This window comes from Carassius gibelio, chromosome A16 (assembly GCF_023724105.1).
Source record: "Carassius gibelio isolate Cgi1373 ecotype wild population from Czech Republic chromosome A16, carGib1.2-hapl.c, whole genome shotgun sequence".
NCBI classification, from domain to species: Eukaryota; Metazoa; Chordata; class Actinopteri; order Cypriniformes; family Cyprinidae; genus Carassius; species Carassius gibelio.
Genome location: NC_068386.1, coordinates 10,863,343 through 10,882,304, shown reverse-complemented (window position 1 = coordinate 10,882,304; position 18,962 = coordinate 10,863,343). Strand labels below are relative to the sequence as shown.

The following is an 18,962-nucleotide window of genomic DNA, read 5'->3' as shown; positions in this document are numbered from 1 at the left end:
TTATTTTTATACTTATAGGAGAATCTGAATTTACTCCTTTATTGCTCTTTAAAATAACCAAGGTTGAACAACCAACAAGCCACTTCACCCATCATAGATGAGAGTATTCTCCACACAGATGCAACACATGTGTAACAAGGTTTGATAAATAAAGGGTGTTCGGGAGGAAAGGCTTTGCATTGTGCTTTAGGGACAGGCATGACCACACACTGTCTATTAACAGCCACAACAGAGCATTGATGGCTCTAAGATAAAAATGGCTGTGGGTGTGTTTGATGAGAAAAACGTTAAGTAAATGTGACAAATATGGAATAATTTGACACTCTGTTTTATCCTTTGTGATTAGTGTCTGTAAATCCAACTATTCTCAGATGGTCTCTTAACTGTCAGAAAGTGCATGGGCTTGATGTGGATGAATAGAAGTTTAATGTGGGATTTCTGTCGACATGGGAGGTTTTAATCACAGACTCTGTTCTTGTCTGGACCAGCCTTTCAACTTCTAATTACACTTGCACTACACAGAATCTTGTAGATTACAATCTGCAACTAGACGGATGTACTGTTACTTCCTCTACAGTCAGAAATCTGGGTGTTATATTAGACAGCAATTTGTCTTTTGAAAATCATATTTCCAATGTTACAAAAACTGCATTCTTCCATCTTAGAAACATTGCCAAGCTACGAAACATGTTATCTGTTTCTGATGCAGAAAAGCTAGTTCATGCATTCATGACCTCTAGACTGGACTATTGTAATGCACTTCTAGGTGGTTGTCCTGCTTCTTTAATAAACAAGCTACAGGTAGTCCAAAATGCAGCAGCTAGAGTCCTTACCAGGTCAAGAAAATATGATCATATTACCCCAATTTTACAGTCTCTGCACTGGCTACCTATTAAGTTCCGTATCAGTTACAAATTATTATTACTTACCTATAAGGCCCTAAATGGTTTAGCTCCAGCGTACCTAACTAGCCTTCTACCACGTTACAACCCATCACGCACCCTAAGGTCACAAAACGCTGGACTTTTGGTAGTTCCTAGGATAGCAAAGTCCACTAAAGGAGGTAGAGCCTTCTCACATTTGGCTCCCAAACTCTGGAATAGCCTTCCTGATAATGTTCGGGGTTCAGACACACTCTCTCTGTTTAAATCTAGATTAAAAACACATCTCTTTCACCAAGCATTCGAATAATGTATCTTTTTAATTGTGAGTGTAGTTGCATCTGTTCAAAGGTGCATTTTTATTCATTAACTTGGGTTAAACTAATTTTACTTTGTTGGATCAGCAGCTATGCTAATGATGTCTGTATTTTGTTTCTATGTTTCGCCATGGGATTTACATCCCGTGGTAACTAGGATTTAAACAAGTTCCAGTCTGGATCCAGAACACCTGAGAAGAGATGATGCTGACCCTCAGAGGACCCCAGATGATGCTAACCCTGAATCAACAAACAGAACTAACAATTATTGCTAAATGTGTGACTGAATCATATAATAACTTAATTAATAATATTGATAGTTCATCGTCTAGCTGACTACATCTTGTATTATTATTATTATTTTTATTTTTTCTAAAATCCTGTCAAATGTGCACAAACTACTAGCTACTACTAAATATTGTAGAAACATAATTTTCTGTAAAGTTGCTTTGTAACGATTTATTTTGTAAAAAGCGCTATACAAATAAACTTGAATTGAATTGAACTTGCCTTTTGAGCTTACATCACTGAAAAATGTACTGCAGATTTAAGGGTGCAAATACATTAACAAAAAATGGATCAAACAAAACAAATGAACTTCATGTTTCTAAATGACCCTCATTATGAAATGTTGTTGGGTCATGTAGAGGCCTAGATAACAGTTTTTTCTTCTGTCAACCTTTGCCTGGAACAGACTAATCATGTCCCTAATGAGTACGGAAACATACTTTGCTCACAATGGTACCAGTCAATCTGGTACTAAAATCTGTCTTTGTCCCTGAAATGTTCCCGTTATTTGCCTGTCATGTTTTTTTTTTTTCAGAAGCCTAATTAGAAATTAGAAATCTCATTCCCTCCTCAGCTGTTTAAATGGGAAATGGGTTTGTAGGCTTATTTATAGAATTTTTTAAACAAGCATTATTATGTGTCTCTAGAATGAAAATGTTTGATCAAAGGCCAAACAATATTAGCCTATACAATGATTTCGAATATAGAATCACTAATATTTGGTACACACATATTTGGTAAAGGGCTAGACTTAAGACTGTCAATGAATCATCTTTAAGGAGTATTGTAGCTATTGCAAGATTTTTCCTTGGTTGTTGAAACTATTCAACAACCATTCTGTAACTGGTAAGCATCACAAAAAAAATGATTATGATGATATATTAGAGAAACTAATACATACTTAAAGTATCTCACATACTGAGCTGTGCTCAGCACTTTAACCAGGAAGGTTATGCTTGCTTATTAAATGTGAACCAAAAATTGTCTGTTTTTATCATATGCTCTGTTGGTTTGTGTCTCAGTGTTATGTTCTGAGCATCTAGTCACATCTTCTCATTAAAACCCCCTTCTTCTTAAAATTAAGCTTTTTAAATCTCAGAATACATGTTTTTCATATTTTGTTTTTCGCAGTTCCCCAATAGTCCTCAAAAGTAACATATTGATTTTAAAGTGCTTTGTTGCCATTAAAGATGCACAGTAACCGATCTAAAATAGAAACAGACATACAGACACACATGCACATGTAACGGAGGCCAGCGAGTAGTGCTGTGCAGGTAAACCTCACTCCCCGATCTCAAGAGATGCACTAGCGACAGACGATAGTGGCTGTAGCCATTTAGCCTCCTTGTTAGTGCGTCCGCCTCCCATGCCGGAAGACCCGGGTTCGAGTCCTGCTTGGATCGAGTTTGAGGAGTGTCAGAGAGGACCCGGGTGAGAGGGGTTACATTGGTGCCGTGACCCGGATGGGAGTGAGGTTTAGGGGGGTGAGTGTAACGGAGGCCAGCGAGTAGTGCTGTGCAGGTAAACCTCACTCCCCCATCTCAAGAGACGCACTAGCGACAGATGCTAGTGGCTGTAGCCATTTAGCCTCCTTGTTAGTGCGTCCGTCTCCCATGCCGGAAGACACGGGTTCGAGTCCCGCTCGGAGCGAGTGCGAGGAGTGTCAGAGAGGACCTGGGTGAGAGGGGTTACACACACACACACACACAGAATCCTAAATGAGACAGAAATCATCCATCTCTCAACCATCTTGGACTCTATATTTCTCTATTTCAGGTTTGTCAGACGTGACGCTGAACATTAGGTCAGAAGTCACATTCTGTGTGGTGCTTGTTATGAAAAACTGACTCAATATGAGAAGCCCCTTACCCAGAGAGATTGTTTCTTACCATTTTTCTTAGCTGCTCCAAAGGTCAACAGGTTATTTATGCCCTCAGAAAGAGAGTATATTTTGAAAATACACCCACCCAATCAATGTCACCAGCAGTGCAGAGCTTGCTCAGGAATGGCAGCAGGTTGGTTTGAGAGCATCTGCATACATAGTGAGGCCAAGACTTTTGGACAATGGCCTGGTGTCAAGAAGGGCAGCAAAGAAGCCACTTCTCTCCAAGAAAAACATCAAAGACAGACTAAAATCCTGCAGGAAGTACAAGGATTGGACAGCAGAAGACTGGTGCAAAGTTATTTTCTCTGATGAAACTCCCATCCGACTGGAAAGCTGGAAAGCTGGAAAATCCATTGTTAGGAGAAGAAAAGGTGAACAACATCATGAGTCCAGTAACATGCCAACAGTGAAGCATCCTGAGACCATCCATGTGTGGGGTTGCTTTTCAACCAAGGCACACAGTTAAATCTCCAGTGTTGAAATCCCTGTGTTAAGGACTTTCAGAAAGAGTTAAAGTTGTGGTGTTGGATTTCAAAAGATTAATACTAGCTTGTGTAAACAGCACCCTCTGGCTGGTGTAAAAATGGAGAGTAATCCTTATTAACACTGCTGAGTGTTATTAGTCACATCTGGGACATTTTCTCGTGTGCAAGCCTTACCCGTCTGAAATACTTTTCAAAGATGCCATTTTCTTTGTTCGCGAATGTGAAGTGGATGTCTTGCTTGGCTTAAAACGGCTGAGAAACGCATCTGGTCATGCTGAAAAAAAGAAGTCTGGAGAAGAGAAAAAGACTATTCTCTCCAAGGAGGTCCAAACACCTTCACAGACTTTGATTAGTGAGCATTAACATGTATTCTTTTAACCTGTTTAACCTGATAAATGTCAGCATTATTAAAGCTTATGACATTAAGAGTACAAGAACCAAATAAGAATGTTTTTTGTGTCTTTACACTGATTTTTTTTGACAGTATGAATGTTTAATTGTTGTAAGTTTACATACAAAGTATGTTCTTCACATTTAATTTTTTTTCATTATCATTGTTTTGAATTGAAACATTGAAAGTGAAGACATTTTTGGTGCAGGGGAAAACAATTACAACGTTTCAATAAAATAAATAAATGTAAACATTTTATTGTTTTGTGGTTTTATATATATATATATATATATATATATATATATATATATATATATAATATATTTATTTTTTTCACCTGAACACTGGGGCAGTGTTGACCAGTTAATCCATTAACTTTTAACACCAACTTTGGTGTTCTCATCATCCATTCTGGTGTTAATATTTTACACCTTAAGAGTTTGTTGGTTAACACTGTCAGAATGTTAATAATGTATTGTTAACTATTTCAAAGGTGTTAATTTAACACTTTAACGGTGATTCCCATATATACTCTGAGCAAGTGTTAATTTTAACTCTGAGGGAGACTCTTTAAATTTTTTAAAAATTTGCTGTGGAGTGGGCTCTCTTATAAACGCCCCAAAACACTGCCATGAATAAAGAATGGTATCAAAACTTCATGCAAGACTTCTTCCAACGATCCATCAGTCAGGATTTGGCCCAGAAGCTAATATCCAGCATTCCAGAGGGAATCGCAGAGGATTAACACTGTAAATACTGACTGTAAATATTTTTTTTGCCATTAAAAGCCTTTAAAACTTATGCTTATCATTGTTTTCCAGTATACCATAGAAACATGTGGAAAAATAATCTACAAATTCTAAAGCAGCAAACTTTGCAAAACACAAAATGTATCACTACCAAAACATTTGGCCACGACTTTGTACAGTACAACTCTGATCCACGTTTCCCCATTTTACCTCCATCTAGTGGAGACAAAACATAACTGCAGACTTACAAATAATTTCCAGTTAAACGTTAAATTGAAGTTTATTATTATATAATATTAAAAAGAATTAAAAAAAGAAATAATAAAATCCAGAGGAATTTAGGATATAGTAAAATAGGATAATATATATATATATTTTTAATTTATTTTATTGTTATATTTTTCATGCAACAACTGACCCAAAAAAAGCAAAAATAGATTTAAAAAATACATGCAAAATAATAACAACTAAAAAAGTTGGAAAAAGGTGGGTGGATAAAAATTAGTGAACCTAAACTGAGGGCTCGTAACCGACCTCCAAAAGACTACACTTCCCATAATGCCTAGCGCAGCCGCTCCATGTGGAGTGAACGTGCGTGGACATGATGACATGTGTCTGCTGAAGTACGGAGTGCTGCGAGGACTCTCCTTAAACCCACAGCAGACCTTCGAGAGGTGAATGTAAGTTTCCACGCTGTTTCTAACAAACTATTTCTAACTGTTTCTACCAGCTGATACAATTGGTGTTGTATTAGCTGTTCTGGTTCTGGCAGAGTGTATTGAAGTTCAGGGCCCTGTTAACTGAGCTTTGACGTTAGTGATTTTAGTTCTGTAAACGTCTGTCTGTCCTCTAAAGCAACCCCAGTGTCATACTGTACATAGAAGATCTACATTAAGTTGGGAGCAAACTGATGTTACTCCATTAATATAACATGTCAGGAATTTAATTTCGCCCCGAACGTCTGGTGGATTAAATGTGTTGAAACTCTTGTGACTGAACAGATCTCTTTATTCATGTAACTAACCAAAGCGCCGAGAATTGAGTTTTTCAGCTAAGATGGTTGGTCTTTTTCTTATGAATTGAGAAAGATGTCAAAATTGAAGAAAATTTAAGGGGATGTTCTCAACACTAAAAAAAAATTATAAACAAATAAAAAAATCAAATTCAGCTGACTGGTTAAAATTTACCCAAATAATCTCTGGAATTGCAATACTTTTGTCTTTAACCTGATCAGTCTGCTTCCCACATATCCTTGGCACTAATTGGCTGCTTCTACTTCATTATTTAGCTTGTACAATATATATATATATATATATATATATATATATATATATATATATATATATATTTTTTTTTTTTTACAGGAGTTTCTTATGCTCATCAAGGCTGCATTTATTTGATCAAAAATACAGGAAAAAAATTAATATTGTGAAATATTATTATGATGTAAAATAATTGTTTTCTATTTAAATGTACATTAAAATCTAACTTATTCCTGTGATGCAAAGCTGAATTTTCAGCATCATTAATCCATCCTTCAGTATCACATGATCCTTCAGAAATCATTCTGATATGCTGATTTATTATCAGTGCTGGAAACTGTTGTGCTGTTTAATTTTCTATATATTTTTAAACCTGTAATATTTTTTCAGGATTCTTTGATGAATAAAAAGTTTAAAAGAAGCGCATTTATTTAAAACCGAAATCTTTTCTAACAATATACATTACAGTTCAAAAGTTTGGGGTCAGTACATTTTTATTATTTTCATTTTCTGAAAGAAATTAAAACTTTTATTAAGCAAGGATGTGTTAAATTGACAAGAACTTCTTGTCAAGAAGTGATAGCAAAGATTTATATTGTTAGAAAAGATTTATATTTTGAATTTATGTTTCCCATAAAAAATATTTGGCAGCACAATACTGAAAACACTCTTCCTGAACTTTTATTGCTTTTCTATAGCATTGAGCCTCAAAGCTCAACTACCGGTATATTGGTTTGGTTTCTTCTTTAAACCAAAAAAGGTAAAATTATGCATGGTATAATAATGATATACTAAAATTAAACGAAACAAAAAAGAAAAAATTGTTTACCAAATATATATTTAATTTACAATTAAACAGATTAAATTTCAAATGACGGTAACATTTTACAGTACAATTTATATAATCAGGGCCCCAGACTAAGTTTTGAGAGCAGTGGCACCAGCACCTGATTTGGAAGCACCGAACATGTAATAATTTTACAAGTTTAGTTTTATAGAAACAGAGTTCAGAGTATTCAGAGCATTTATTTTTATTAACCAAAACAGTACCATTGTGAAATCTGTAACAGCCTCATCTTTCATACATTTGTTAGGTCATAATACAGCACTTCATTACCACGGTAAAAAATTAGCCTAACTATATGGTTTCTGTGGTGTTTGTATTGAAAAACAGTAGCCTAAAGACATTCAATTACAAATCCACATCAACTGATAGTAGCTATAATTAACAAAATAATGTAGTCGCATTAGTGCGTGATTGCATCTGGTCACAATAATAAATGCATGTGCTCTAAACTCATTTTACACAGTTTTCTTTTGAGGTGAGTGGATAAAAGGTCTGTGTGTGACGCACAGTACATATGAGTACCGCTATTTTGTTCCACTTTTGACATGTTTGGCGTTTAACATATCTATCATGCGCACAGAGTGACAACGACTATCAGTTGGACAAAATGTCATTTATCCAGTGTGTTTAAGGTTTGTTAAACCCCGCTGCAAACACCTCTTAAGCAGACAGAATAATGTTAGTGGGCATTTTAAATTGTTCATAATTTTTTTCGCTGCTTAGAACGATTGTGTTATGTATAAACATTTGTATGTAAAATTGTTTAATTTAAATAACAAATAAAAAATTTTGTATTTTTCAGACTAATCAGCAAGATGTTCATAATTTGGGTGTAACTGATGTTTGACACTAACCTCTTTGGGTTGTCCAGGTCCAGTAGGTGGCGCTCTGTAGGGGGAGGAGGTGATGCAGAGGATGTGGACTCCAGTCACGGTGCGGCGTGTGGTCCTGCTGCGCTCCGCGTACTTTGGGCGCACCTGGGATAAGGGGGAGCTTCCTGTGACCGTCCGGACCTCACGCTACTTCAGATGCACTAATGTCATCCAGACGAAGGAGGGCCTCAAAACGTCCACAGAGGAAGAAACGCCATTAAACCCTCGGCAGAGTCCAGCTGGGACTGAGGGTCTTTATAAGGCAGATTCGGCATCTGCCCCTCAGAATAAGGGTGATGTCGACCCTCTGCAGGACAAGTCTATTGGGCTCTTTCAGAGATTTAAAAAGACGTTTAAACAGTATGGTAAAGTCATGGTGCCTGTGCACATCGTCACGTCCACTGTTTGGTTTGGGAGCTTTTATTATGCTGCAATGAAGTAAGTGAACATGAGTCATGAGTAATGCACTCTTTAACAAAAAAAAGTTCTATTTTAAAATGTTCTGTCTCTGTTTCGACTTGTCCAGCTTGTCAGTTCTTGTTCTGATTATTTTCTAATTTTTTTCAGTCCTATATAAATAATCCAACATTTTTACATTTAATTTGGCATTTTATTAATTATTATTCTTGGGTCTGAATGTTTTACAAAGATGGCCTTTTGTAAGCATGGACCTTAAAAAGACACATTTCTTAATTTAATTAGGGATAATTCTGCTGATAAATTCTGTCGATAAACAGCCAAAATAAAAAATTATACACTATTTTCTTCATTAAACACAAAGCTAAAATCAGTCATTTTAAAAGTTGCAGCTGAATATAGACATCACAGTATAAAAATGTACAGTATGAAAAGTGAATATCCACTTGCTGAAGATTACATCTAACTGTTATTAAATTAGCAGTGCATTTAAAGATTAAGTGAATGTTAGATGACGACAGCTGTAATGTAAATGTTGAAATGAATTAAATTAGTAAAAATCTGATAACCAATATATTGTGCATTATAAAGTTTATGTAGTTTTAAGAATATGATGCCAAATGTATGTGCATCATCATGCATGGTACATAACAGGCTCTACATGTTTGAATTCAGTAAACTACATGAATTGAGGTGTTTCAGAGACCAAACCTTACAGATCAAGTGTACTGGGATTAAGTGAGGCTGGCAGGGAGGTTGACTTTTAGCAGATAAAGTCCGTCTGAGCTTCAGCAGGTCAGACGAGCTTTAGCAGTGTCAGCTACTTCGATACAAACAGCACTTGATGGTTAAAAAAGCAAATGTGAGTGACATGTTAATGTTCTGCGTACTCCACAGAGGGGTGAATCTGGTCCCGTTTTTGGAGTTCATCGGTTTACCGGATTGGATGGTGGGAATTTTGCGGGATTCCCAGGGTGGTCATGCACTCACAGCCTATGCAATGTATAAGGTACATAAACAAAACCTAAGATTATTTGATATGGATTTAAAATCTATATGTGCATTATTTAATAACTTTGTCTATCACAGCTCGCTACTCCTGCACGGTACACGGTTACACTGGGGGGCACCTCCCTGTCTGTACAGTACCTCCGCAAACATGGACACCTCTCCACCCCTCCGCCTGTCAAAGAGTACCTTCAAGACAAAATGGGGGAGACCAGGGAACGACTGACTGGAAAAATGGAGGAGACGAAAGAGAGGTTTTCAGAGAGAAAAGACCAGTTTTCTGAGAAACTGCAGGAGACGAAAGACAAAATTACTTTTCGTAAGAAAGCCGACTAGGCTGCATGGCATTGGGAAGAGAAATGTCACTAAAAACTCAGAAGCCTCGTGTGGAATGTTTCAGACAATCAATAATTGCTGTCACTAGGTATTTGGTTTTGACTTAAAGGGACAGTTCAGCTGAAATAAATAACCTTCTCCTGCAAAAAAAAATTTTGGCCATTTTTTGGCCATATAATGCAAGTCAGTCAAGTCCAAATCAACTTTGGACCCTAATGACTGAAAAAAGTATTTTGTGTTCATACAGGTTTAAAATGACATGAGGGTGAATAAATGACAGACTTTTCATTTTTGGGTGAACTATCCCTTTAAGGAATGCTCACACACAGGAACCATCATCATGTCGAAATGGTTTCCATGCACTTAAATCTGCAAGTTGAGTGTTTTGGAGAGAAGCAAACTTGAACTAGCAATAAAACTAGAATTATATTAAGCCAAAATCATGTTAATTGTGTTTGTTTGAATGTATTTTACTTAAACTGTTTTAAGTATTAAAACTATTTCTACGTGATTTTTTTTTTTTTTTAAATGTATGCATTTGTTATTTGAGTTGTTGTGCATATTGCCTGGTGATCTAGACTTTACAATGTCTTGAATTGCACTGTGTTTATGGAGTATCTGGACCGTTTAAACTCAGTGGGTAATAAAGATCATTTATTAGCCACTTTTTAGCCCAGTCAAAATGCATTACTGTACTGAAGAACACTAATCAACTTAATATGCCAGTGTTCATTGAGAGAGTAAAACGGTTGATGTGAAATCATGTACAGGATATTTTTTTTACCCAACGTAAAAATTTAATTATTAGACACATCAGCAACTGGTACTTTTAGTTTATTAGTTAACTGCAGTTGGACAACAGCAGAAGTACAAGCATAAAAGTTTGACTATAACAGTGATAAGAGCAACATGTTTTGATTACTTTTTCTGAGAGAAAAAAAAAAAGTATTACAGTAACATACCTTATGTTTAAAACTAATTACACCACATTGATTTAAATAAAAAATATGTACATGTGCATGTATATAAAATGTCCACACACATGAACATACGGAGTAACACAAGCCGGGGGAAATGTAGAGTGTAAAATGTCTTGATATTAGTGCTTTCTAATGCTGAATGTCTGTTTTCAGACACTAGTCTAAACCTTTTCAGTTTTGTTAGTTTCTCTGTGCTTGTGCAAGAAAGAAAAGCTTTGAAAGCATTGCTCAAAATGTCACAACTGCTGTTAGTCAGGTGCTTGTAGTCAAAATGGCATCGCTATGTACATTATCTTCAGGTATATATCTATAGACATGCGAATACAAGCTACTGTACAGTGGAGCACCAGCACATAAATATCTGCAATTTAAAATCATTTTTGCTCCTATACATCACATACACAAGAATGTCTGAAATACAGTATATAACAAAAATAAGAATGTTAAAACTACATCTCTCATTTGGTTCATTATTAAACTTGTAAAGACAGGAAGCACAACACAGGGTGGCATGAAAAGTCAAATAAAATGAACACTTGTTTTAAGCAAGACTGTCATATTATGATGCTGCAATGTTTTTTTGTACTGGTCTGGTACTGGTAACTACATATTCCATGTTTCCATACACTGGATTCCAATTTCTAACTAGTTCAAGTTAAAATGGTTTTCCACAGAAGCCTGTTTCCACCACGGGATATTTTTTTCCTCGCAATTAAAAAAAAATAAAAAAAATAAATGATTTTGTTTTTTAAATTAGAATTCTTATCCTACATATTTATTTTTCATCAAGGAATAATAATAATAATAATAATAATAATAATACTAATAAAAAAAAAAATGGCAGACAAAAACTGACACTTTATCTCATAATCCTTTTTTTTCTGGCAATTGTGCATTAAAAATTCAGACTTTTTTTCAGAATTGTGAGAAAAAAATATCTGAATTGTGATTGTAGAAACCATGGTTTTCAGAGTAAAAACTAGTTGAATAAATTCCTTTGTGTGCATGTGTATATCTGTGCCTTTTGTTATTGGGGCAGTGTTTAAAGAAACATCCTAATCCAGAACAGCATTTCATTCTTTCTGTTATTCAATAAAACTCTATGAAATGCTCTGTAAGTTCAGTATTTTCATAATTAAGCATCCTTCGGTTAATGAATTTCCTTGTTTACCATAATAATAATAATAATAATAATAATAAAAAAGCAGCACATATGAACTTTAGGCATTTACAAATCCATTGCCACCATGTTAAAATCTTTATATCGGTTATAAATTGTTACATTATTAACAATGTCTTTTTTGTGGTTTCTACCCATTGGGTAGGATATGTGCATACAGACTAACTTTATTTACAGCACCTTACAAATGAACGAAAAAAAAAAAACACATTACACAGAAGAAGAAAGCACCATTGGAAGTGAGGCACAGCTAAGGTGGGAACTTTTAGAGTGCAAGTGGGTTCCTACATCGCTCAAAACAACAACACGATCGATAGGCACAGATTCAGCTCGAGTAACATGCAAACACCTCGGACAGTAGGAAACGCCAGAAAGCTCTTCCCTTGAGACGAAACAACTTGTGGTGAACATTTAACCAGGATGGTGCAAGGAAGGAGGATGGACAGACAGGCAAAACAAAACGTGCAGAAGAAGAGAAGCAGCATAACAGCAGCAGCAGCAATGGTGGGAGCAGCAAACTAATGAAAGCATTGAAAACGGCCAGTGAAAAGAACAGACTGAAAGGTAACGAAAGTAAAACAAACTCTTAAATAGAATACAGTTCTGAATGCAGTGACATTGTGCTCTCGTTCTTTGTAGTCTTGGTTAATCTGAGAGAAACATCTCATCTCAGGCTCTGCAATATGATTTTCTGAAGTTATGTGTTTTTAAAGTTTGTGCTTGAAAGACGAGCATCTAGACACCATTCAAGGTACTCTACTATTCTACATCAAGCGGAGCTGCTGGAATTCTTGAATTCCAATTCTAGTAGGAATCTAGAGTTATAAAAGTGATATAATTCTAGAATTATAATTTTTCAAATTATAAAAGAGTTATTACATTCTAAATCAGATAGAAATCAGCTAGAATCGAAATGTGATAGGATTCTAGAATTCTAAAATTTTGCCTACAAACCCTGGCAAAAATGATAGCATATTATATATATATATATATATATATATATATATATATATATATATATATATATATATATATATATATATATATATATATATATATATATAAATTCTAATGTTATTGTTTAATAATATAATATTCTGTCTTTGTGAAACGATAAGAAATAAGTTTCATTTTTTTATAGGAAAGACATAACTCAATGAGCTAACAAACATTTCAGATCTCAATCTGACTGAAAAAGCATGGTGGGTTTTATTTGATTTTATTCCATTTGCTCATGAAAGTTGGAGCCACTTTAATGGAGAATATTGTGTTTAATTAGTAAAGCACGTGCCTCAAAGAATTCAGGTCATCATTCATTTGTTTAAATTCATGTTTTCACGAAACCAGAATGTTCAGCTATTCGTTTATTTGCCATAAAGTAAAAATAAATACATTAAAAAAAAAAAAAAAAAGATCTGTGGAAATGTCTTCTAAGTGTGGTTATTACAACATTTTTGCCAGAGGTTGAAACAGCTAGAATTTAAATTCCAAATTAAGTCCAGTTGTTTTGGTTCTACTATTCTAAATATAGAAGAGGAGAGTATTTGTTTAGTCTGGTATAGAGCACATATGTCTAGGTGGCATCATTCCAGTCCATTAAAAAAAAAAAAAGTAGTGAAAACTAACACAGACATGAAATAAAAGCATTCAAACACATTTTGATTGGCTGACTCTAACATTCAGAGTACAAATAGAGTAGCTTATAAAGGTGAGTGTGTTGCTTTTGAAAACTTTTTTTGACCATAATCCCCATTGAACAAATCTAAACTTAAAAGCATTAAAAAAAAATTAAATCATCATGGCCCTTTCACATGTCCATCTGTCATTGACGGATTCAGTGGCGACTAAAAACGGGCTCAGTCTTCAGTCTCCTTATTAAAGGGATGTGTGTGCACTAACTGGTAAGAGTCTTTGGGCTTTTTCTAAATTAGCTCTCTACCTCCGGACCAGATTCAAGAGCAACATCCTATATCTAGCCTCAACGATTGTGATCAACTACACCCAAGCTTAAACTGAATGCAGAGAGCCGCTCTGAAGTGTACGGATCTAAGATTTTCTGATTGTATGTCTACGTGGCAAATAAGAGGAACACATGGACCGGAAGAGTGTTCAGTTTTCAGGACTGGTGCGTGCTGGGCATGAGCTGGTGTCAGGGTCAGGTTCACTCTGGCCGGTGTCAGAATGAAAGCAAAGGCAACAGGACAGAAGATTGCTGGGTAAAAATAGGTATTTTCAAAAAATGCCCATCACATTAGCCCTTGACTTCACCACATTTTAAACCTGATTAATTCTTGTCGGGGACTAGATTATACAACATGCAAAACAAGGGTTTTAAAATCCTTTGAACACACTGGCATTTTGATTAGAAGATTTAGCCAATGAATGTCTATGTTCTGGTATCAGCTGTAAGGTGGAGGTGGAAACTGAACAATTAGTGACTGATGGGTTATGTAAAAAAAAAAAAAAAAAAAAAAAATACAGTTCTGGATTATTTTAAAGGATCATTTGGGTGATCAGTTTTGACTCAAAAACAAAAGTGCAAAAAGGCATGAAATGGTAAACTTAAAATCATAATTTTTCTTTTGACCGACTCCAATGAGGAAAAAAAATCAGTTAAAACCCATAATAAAAGTATATAATGTAATCTTATTTAAGATAATATAATAGTTTCTTGCTAATGCCTTTAAGAAAATAACATTATTTATGTCTTATTGTTTTCTCCCTTTATATACACATTTAAAAATCAATATAGAATATATATAAAAAAAAAAAAAAAGCAAATGATGAGAATAAGGTTGGAAAACTTCTTGGTAAAAGCACACCTCATAACATGTCAAACCTGTTCAGATCTCTTAATGAAGCGAGGATATTTTAGGCAAAATGTCCAACGTGCCAGCAGCCAACTGACCTCAGATCAGCTGGAGTCTGTGAAAGCGGCCGAAAGTGTCAGTGGTGAGGATAGATGAGAGTAGAGCAGACTCTCTGTATTCTGTGCCTCTTTTAGATCAAGGTTATTTTAGGCTGGATCCGAGATTTTTCTTGTGCTGAAGACAGACAAGATCGCATCCCTCCGGTAGAAAGCTCGCACTGAAGCATATGATCGGAGCTACACGAAAACGACAGTACAAACAGTAAACACATATATCACCCCTCCTCCCCACTACCCCATTCCCAGATTTCTCTGATTAACATCAACAATAGTGCAAAGTTCAGAAAAGGGTTTTGATTTAAATGTATAACAAGTCTTTAAGACAGTCAACGCCCCATGACACCTTCTGCAAAAACCTTGGCACTAGGATTTGGATTTGAACCCTTTTTCGCATTTGTTTTGTTCATGCTGCACAGATCTCGGTCTTTAAATAATAAAAGAAAAACAAAATCCACACAGCTAGTATATCTCGTGTGGGTTGGGCAGGAGGGGGGCATTCAAGAGGAATACAATAAAACCAACAAGAACAACAACATCAAAAAGCCTGTCTTGTGCGCGAATAAATTTCTCTAAATTTGTCGGCTATACAGAAGTAATACAGAGCAATAAAGGTGGGAGACTCCAGGCAGTGCATAAACCCCAGTTTTAATGCAGCTGGTCTTAGAAAACAAATGCAATGTTTTCTTTCGTAAGCTCAGCTCCATATGGTTATTTAAAAACAAAACAACACCTGGTTTTACTTTCTTCGCGAAAACATCAAGCTCTGTTGTGCACGGGAGTGTCAAGAGGGAGAACCTGTTCCCTTTATGGGTGGAAAGTGATCGCAATTGCCTAAACGTGTGCTAGCTCCACCCCCTCACACTAGCTCCTCCCTTTGTTGGCCATTGCTCAGTGCTATTGTGCTCTCTGTGCCGTTTAAATCCGTCCGGCCCCTGGGAGGAGTCTGCACAGTGACGGGGATGGGCGGGTTATTGCTGTGCTGGTGGAGGTAAAGTACGACGCCCGACTGCTGCCCAAATACTTGACTGTAAGCGGGCGGAGGGCCCTCCATGTGTCCATGGGTACTGGAGCTGGCCGCGCTGATCCCAGAGTTGCTACTGGGAGGCCGCGGCCCACCACCACCTCCTGAACTGTGCATGTCAATGAGGTCGCTGTCAAAGATGGTCCGGTTCGGCGGGGCGCGTACCGACTCTCGGTTAAGCTCGAGCTGCTGTTCGGGGTCTCTAAGCTGCAGTGTGCAGGGACCCTGGTACGGTGGTGGCTCCTCTCCGTCCGACAGCGAGATGGTGGGTGGCAGATCGATCTCATGCTGCAGGTATGGGTATGTAGGCTGGAAACGTCTGAAGCGGTTTTGCTGCATGAAAGTGGGTGCGGTGAAGCGGTCCCTTGGCTGAGGAGCATACACCACCTGCAGAGGAGAAGAGAGATAAAATGAGAGCATCTCATCTTACCTAAAGGATCCAATAAAGAGCCATGAAATACTGGTATGCAAAACTCAATGCCACAATGGTGGTCGTTCCTTGCAGGGTTGTCCCTTGCAGGGTTTGAACCCACAATCTTACACTTACCAGCTTAGATCTTTGATAACTTGGGTATAGCTTAATACATTCAGCATTATTGGTGGAATTAAAACATGGCAGTTTTCTGTTTTTCATACCGGTCCATTCCGAGGAAAACATGATTCGTGTTTAATGATTTGTTTGCAACATCCCTCAATTTAATGTGTGGGATTTTACATGTTTAAAGTGCCCCTATTATAAGATTTTTAATACACTCTTTCATGCAGTGTGTAATGTAGCTGTATGTGAATGTAATTATTTGTAATGTTCTTTATTATTTGGACCGGCTGGCTCCACTGAATCACAACCTGTAAGTATGATAAATAATAGATGTGTATATTTTCTATTTAGCACTCAAAATATGGCACTTTTGTAATGGGCATATTGTTTCCGACACGCGCTGTACACGGAAGACCAAATCACAACAGACTGGGTCATCTGACCAATCAGAGCAGAGTAGGCTCAAGGAAAGGAGGGGTTTAGAGTGGATGAATTTAACTGCTTTGAATGAATCTTTTGAGAATTTTTGGAAAATTTGGTGATATTAAGTGCATATTTGGAAAATGCTCCAGAAAATGGAAGCGTTATTTGACTTTCCACACATGTAAACCCATTGTAGGAGACTCCCAAAACAGTATCAGGAACCTTAAAAATGGCATAAAGGGGGCACATGAAGGAATGAATGAATCAATCAATCAATAAATTAAATACTACTCACTTATTCGGGCATAAAATAAAAATATGCACGAAAAATATGATAATAAAAAAAAAAATTATGAGAGACAATTATATGAAAATGTATGAAATATATGAAAATTTGACAGACCCAATTATACACACAAACTTTTAAGCAATATATATATATTATATAAAATTTTATAATTGATTATATAATAATAATTTTATATAAACATTTTTAAAAAGCAAACAAAATTAAGATTTATAAGACATTTTTAAGCTATATCACCCAGCCTTACACCACATATAAGACACTGTATGATCAAGGCCAGAAGCCCAGAAAGGACTACTAGATACCAGAACAACATTTATATAAACCGTTTTTTTTCAGCAGAGAAAAGTGTGTTCTTTCAACAGAACTGTATTCTACTCATCCCACATCTACACAGCTAAAATGTGACTCTTCCATTTCCATATAAACTCACCAGAGCTCCAAACATAAATGGTCCCCGGTCCAGACATTAGTATGCTAATGTGCAGCTGATAAAATATCCTTCATGTTAGTGAAATCTACATATCAGTTAGCCAATGAGATCAGCCTCATTACTGCAGGGGCCACGTATACATTAGAGAGTTTGGGGCTGATGGGAAGCAATTTACACAGACAGACCCTGAGTGCCTGGCCTATGAGACGACCGTCTAGACGCTGCCAGAGGAGAGTGAGAGATTAATGAACTGCTGAGAGGCTGCATCCCGGTGAGAGAGACAACCCCCCACACACAAACAATGAATATATATGCATGTATTCTCTCCACACACTAGATTTATACTAGTGCTATCACTCACAGACACCGTATCAGAGACTATCCTCCCTCACATACGCCTACACTGAGAGAGGCACAGGCACAAAGACGACACACTTGAGGAGACTTCACTGCTTGTTACAGGCAGACATGCCATTTATACAAGGAGAACAACAACCCTTGAAACAAGGTCCTTAGAGTATAGGACTGAAAACACACACAAACACTCAGCTTACCTCAGATGCTCCATGTCTCAGCCCATTATCTGATGGCCACAGAGAACCCTCCTACAAACAAGGAGAAAAACAAAACAGATATAATGTTTAGAATTTTAAGATAGCACAGTCTACTATAAATATCACATAATATTGATACTAAAATATTTTATGTAATAACTCTGCAATATTGTTTTGTTAACAACTAATCGTTTATTAAAGAGGAACATTTAAAACCATAAATGAGTCATGAATGAACATTTTATGATAAGATTAAAAATTTTCCAAAATCATTAACCCAAAAAACATTACAAAAAAGTTAATAAATAATATTAATAGTAAAAAAAAAAAAATTATATATATATATATATATATATATATATATATATATATATATATATATATATATATATATATATATATATATATATATATATATATCAATGAATAACCCATTTGTTAAACCTAAATTATATCCATATTTAAAATGGCATAGACATTTTAAAAATACAAAAAGCTCATAAAATAACAAAATAAATAAAAGGAAAAAAGAATTATGCTGAATGAAGAATGCTCTATGCCTACATATATCTCTAGAAGTAAATTCCATAAAATGACATTTAAAACCATTAAACAACCAAATAAAATCTAAAATAAAAACTACAGAATATAACTGAAATAACACATTAAATAAATAACCAATTTGTTAAATCCTAATTATATCCATATTTAAAACTGCATAAAAAAGGGGACAGTAACAAAATAAAATAAAAGAATAGAATCAGACAGAGCCAATTTGTTAAACTAAAAACTCTCTGTGGCTACACATATCCATTCTAATGAAAAAACCTAAAGAAAACCAGTAAGCAACATTCTCCCA

At 35.8% G+C, this 18,962-nt stretch overlaps 2 protein-coding genes across 4 annotated transcripts in view; one reads left to right on the top strand and one right to left on the bottom strand.

The window, feature by feature from the left end:
- The first annotated feature begins 5,571 nt into the window (after positions 1 to 5,571).
- Positions 5,572 to 10,402, top strand: LOC128031158 (uncharacterized protein C18orf19 homolog B-like). Its single transcript, XM_052619395.1, has 4 exons — positions 5,572 to 5,676; positions 7,977 to 8,415; positions 9,292 to 9,403; positions 9,484 to 10,402. The coding sequence occupies exons 2-4, from the start codon at positions 8,012 to 8,014 to the stop codon at positions 9,736 to 9,738; spliced, it is 771 nt and encodes a 256-aa protein (XP_052475355.1). The 5' UTR covers positions 5,572 to 5,676; positions 7,977 to 8,011; the 3' UTR covers positions 9,739 to 10,402.
- Positions 10,403 to 13,249: 2,847 nt separating this feature from the next.
- The window catches only part of LOC128031195 (low-density lipoprotein receptor class A domain-containing protein 4), a 46,842-nt gene continuing 41,129 nt past the window's right edge, over positions 13,250 to 18,962 (bottom strand). For all 3 annotated transcript variants that reach the window (XM_052619452.1, XM_052619453.1, XM_052619454.1), the window contains 2 exons: positions 18,104 to 18,154; positions 13,250 to 16,235 (listed from right to left, as the gene is read on the bottom strand). In XM_052619452.1, the coding sequence (XP_052475412.1) occupies positions 15,684 to 16,235; positions 18,104 to 18,154 (603 nt within the window). In that variant the 3' untranslated portion in view covers positions 13,250 to 15,683. The remainder of the gene's footprint in view (positions 16,236 to 18,103; positions 18,155 to 18,962) is intronic.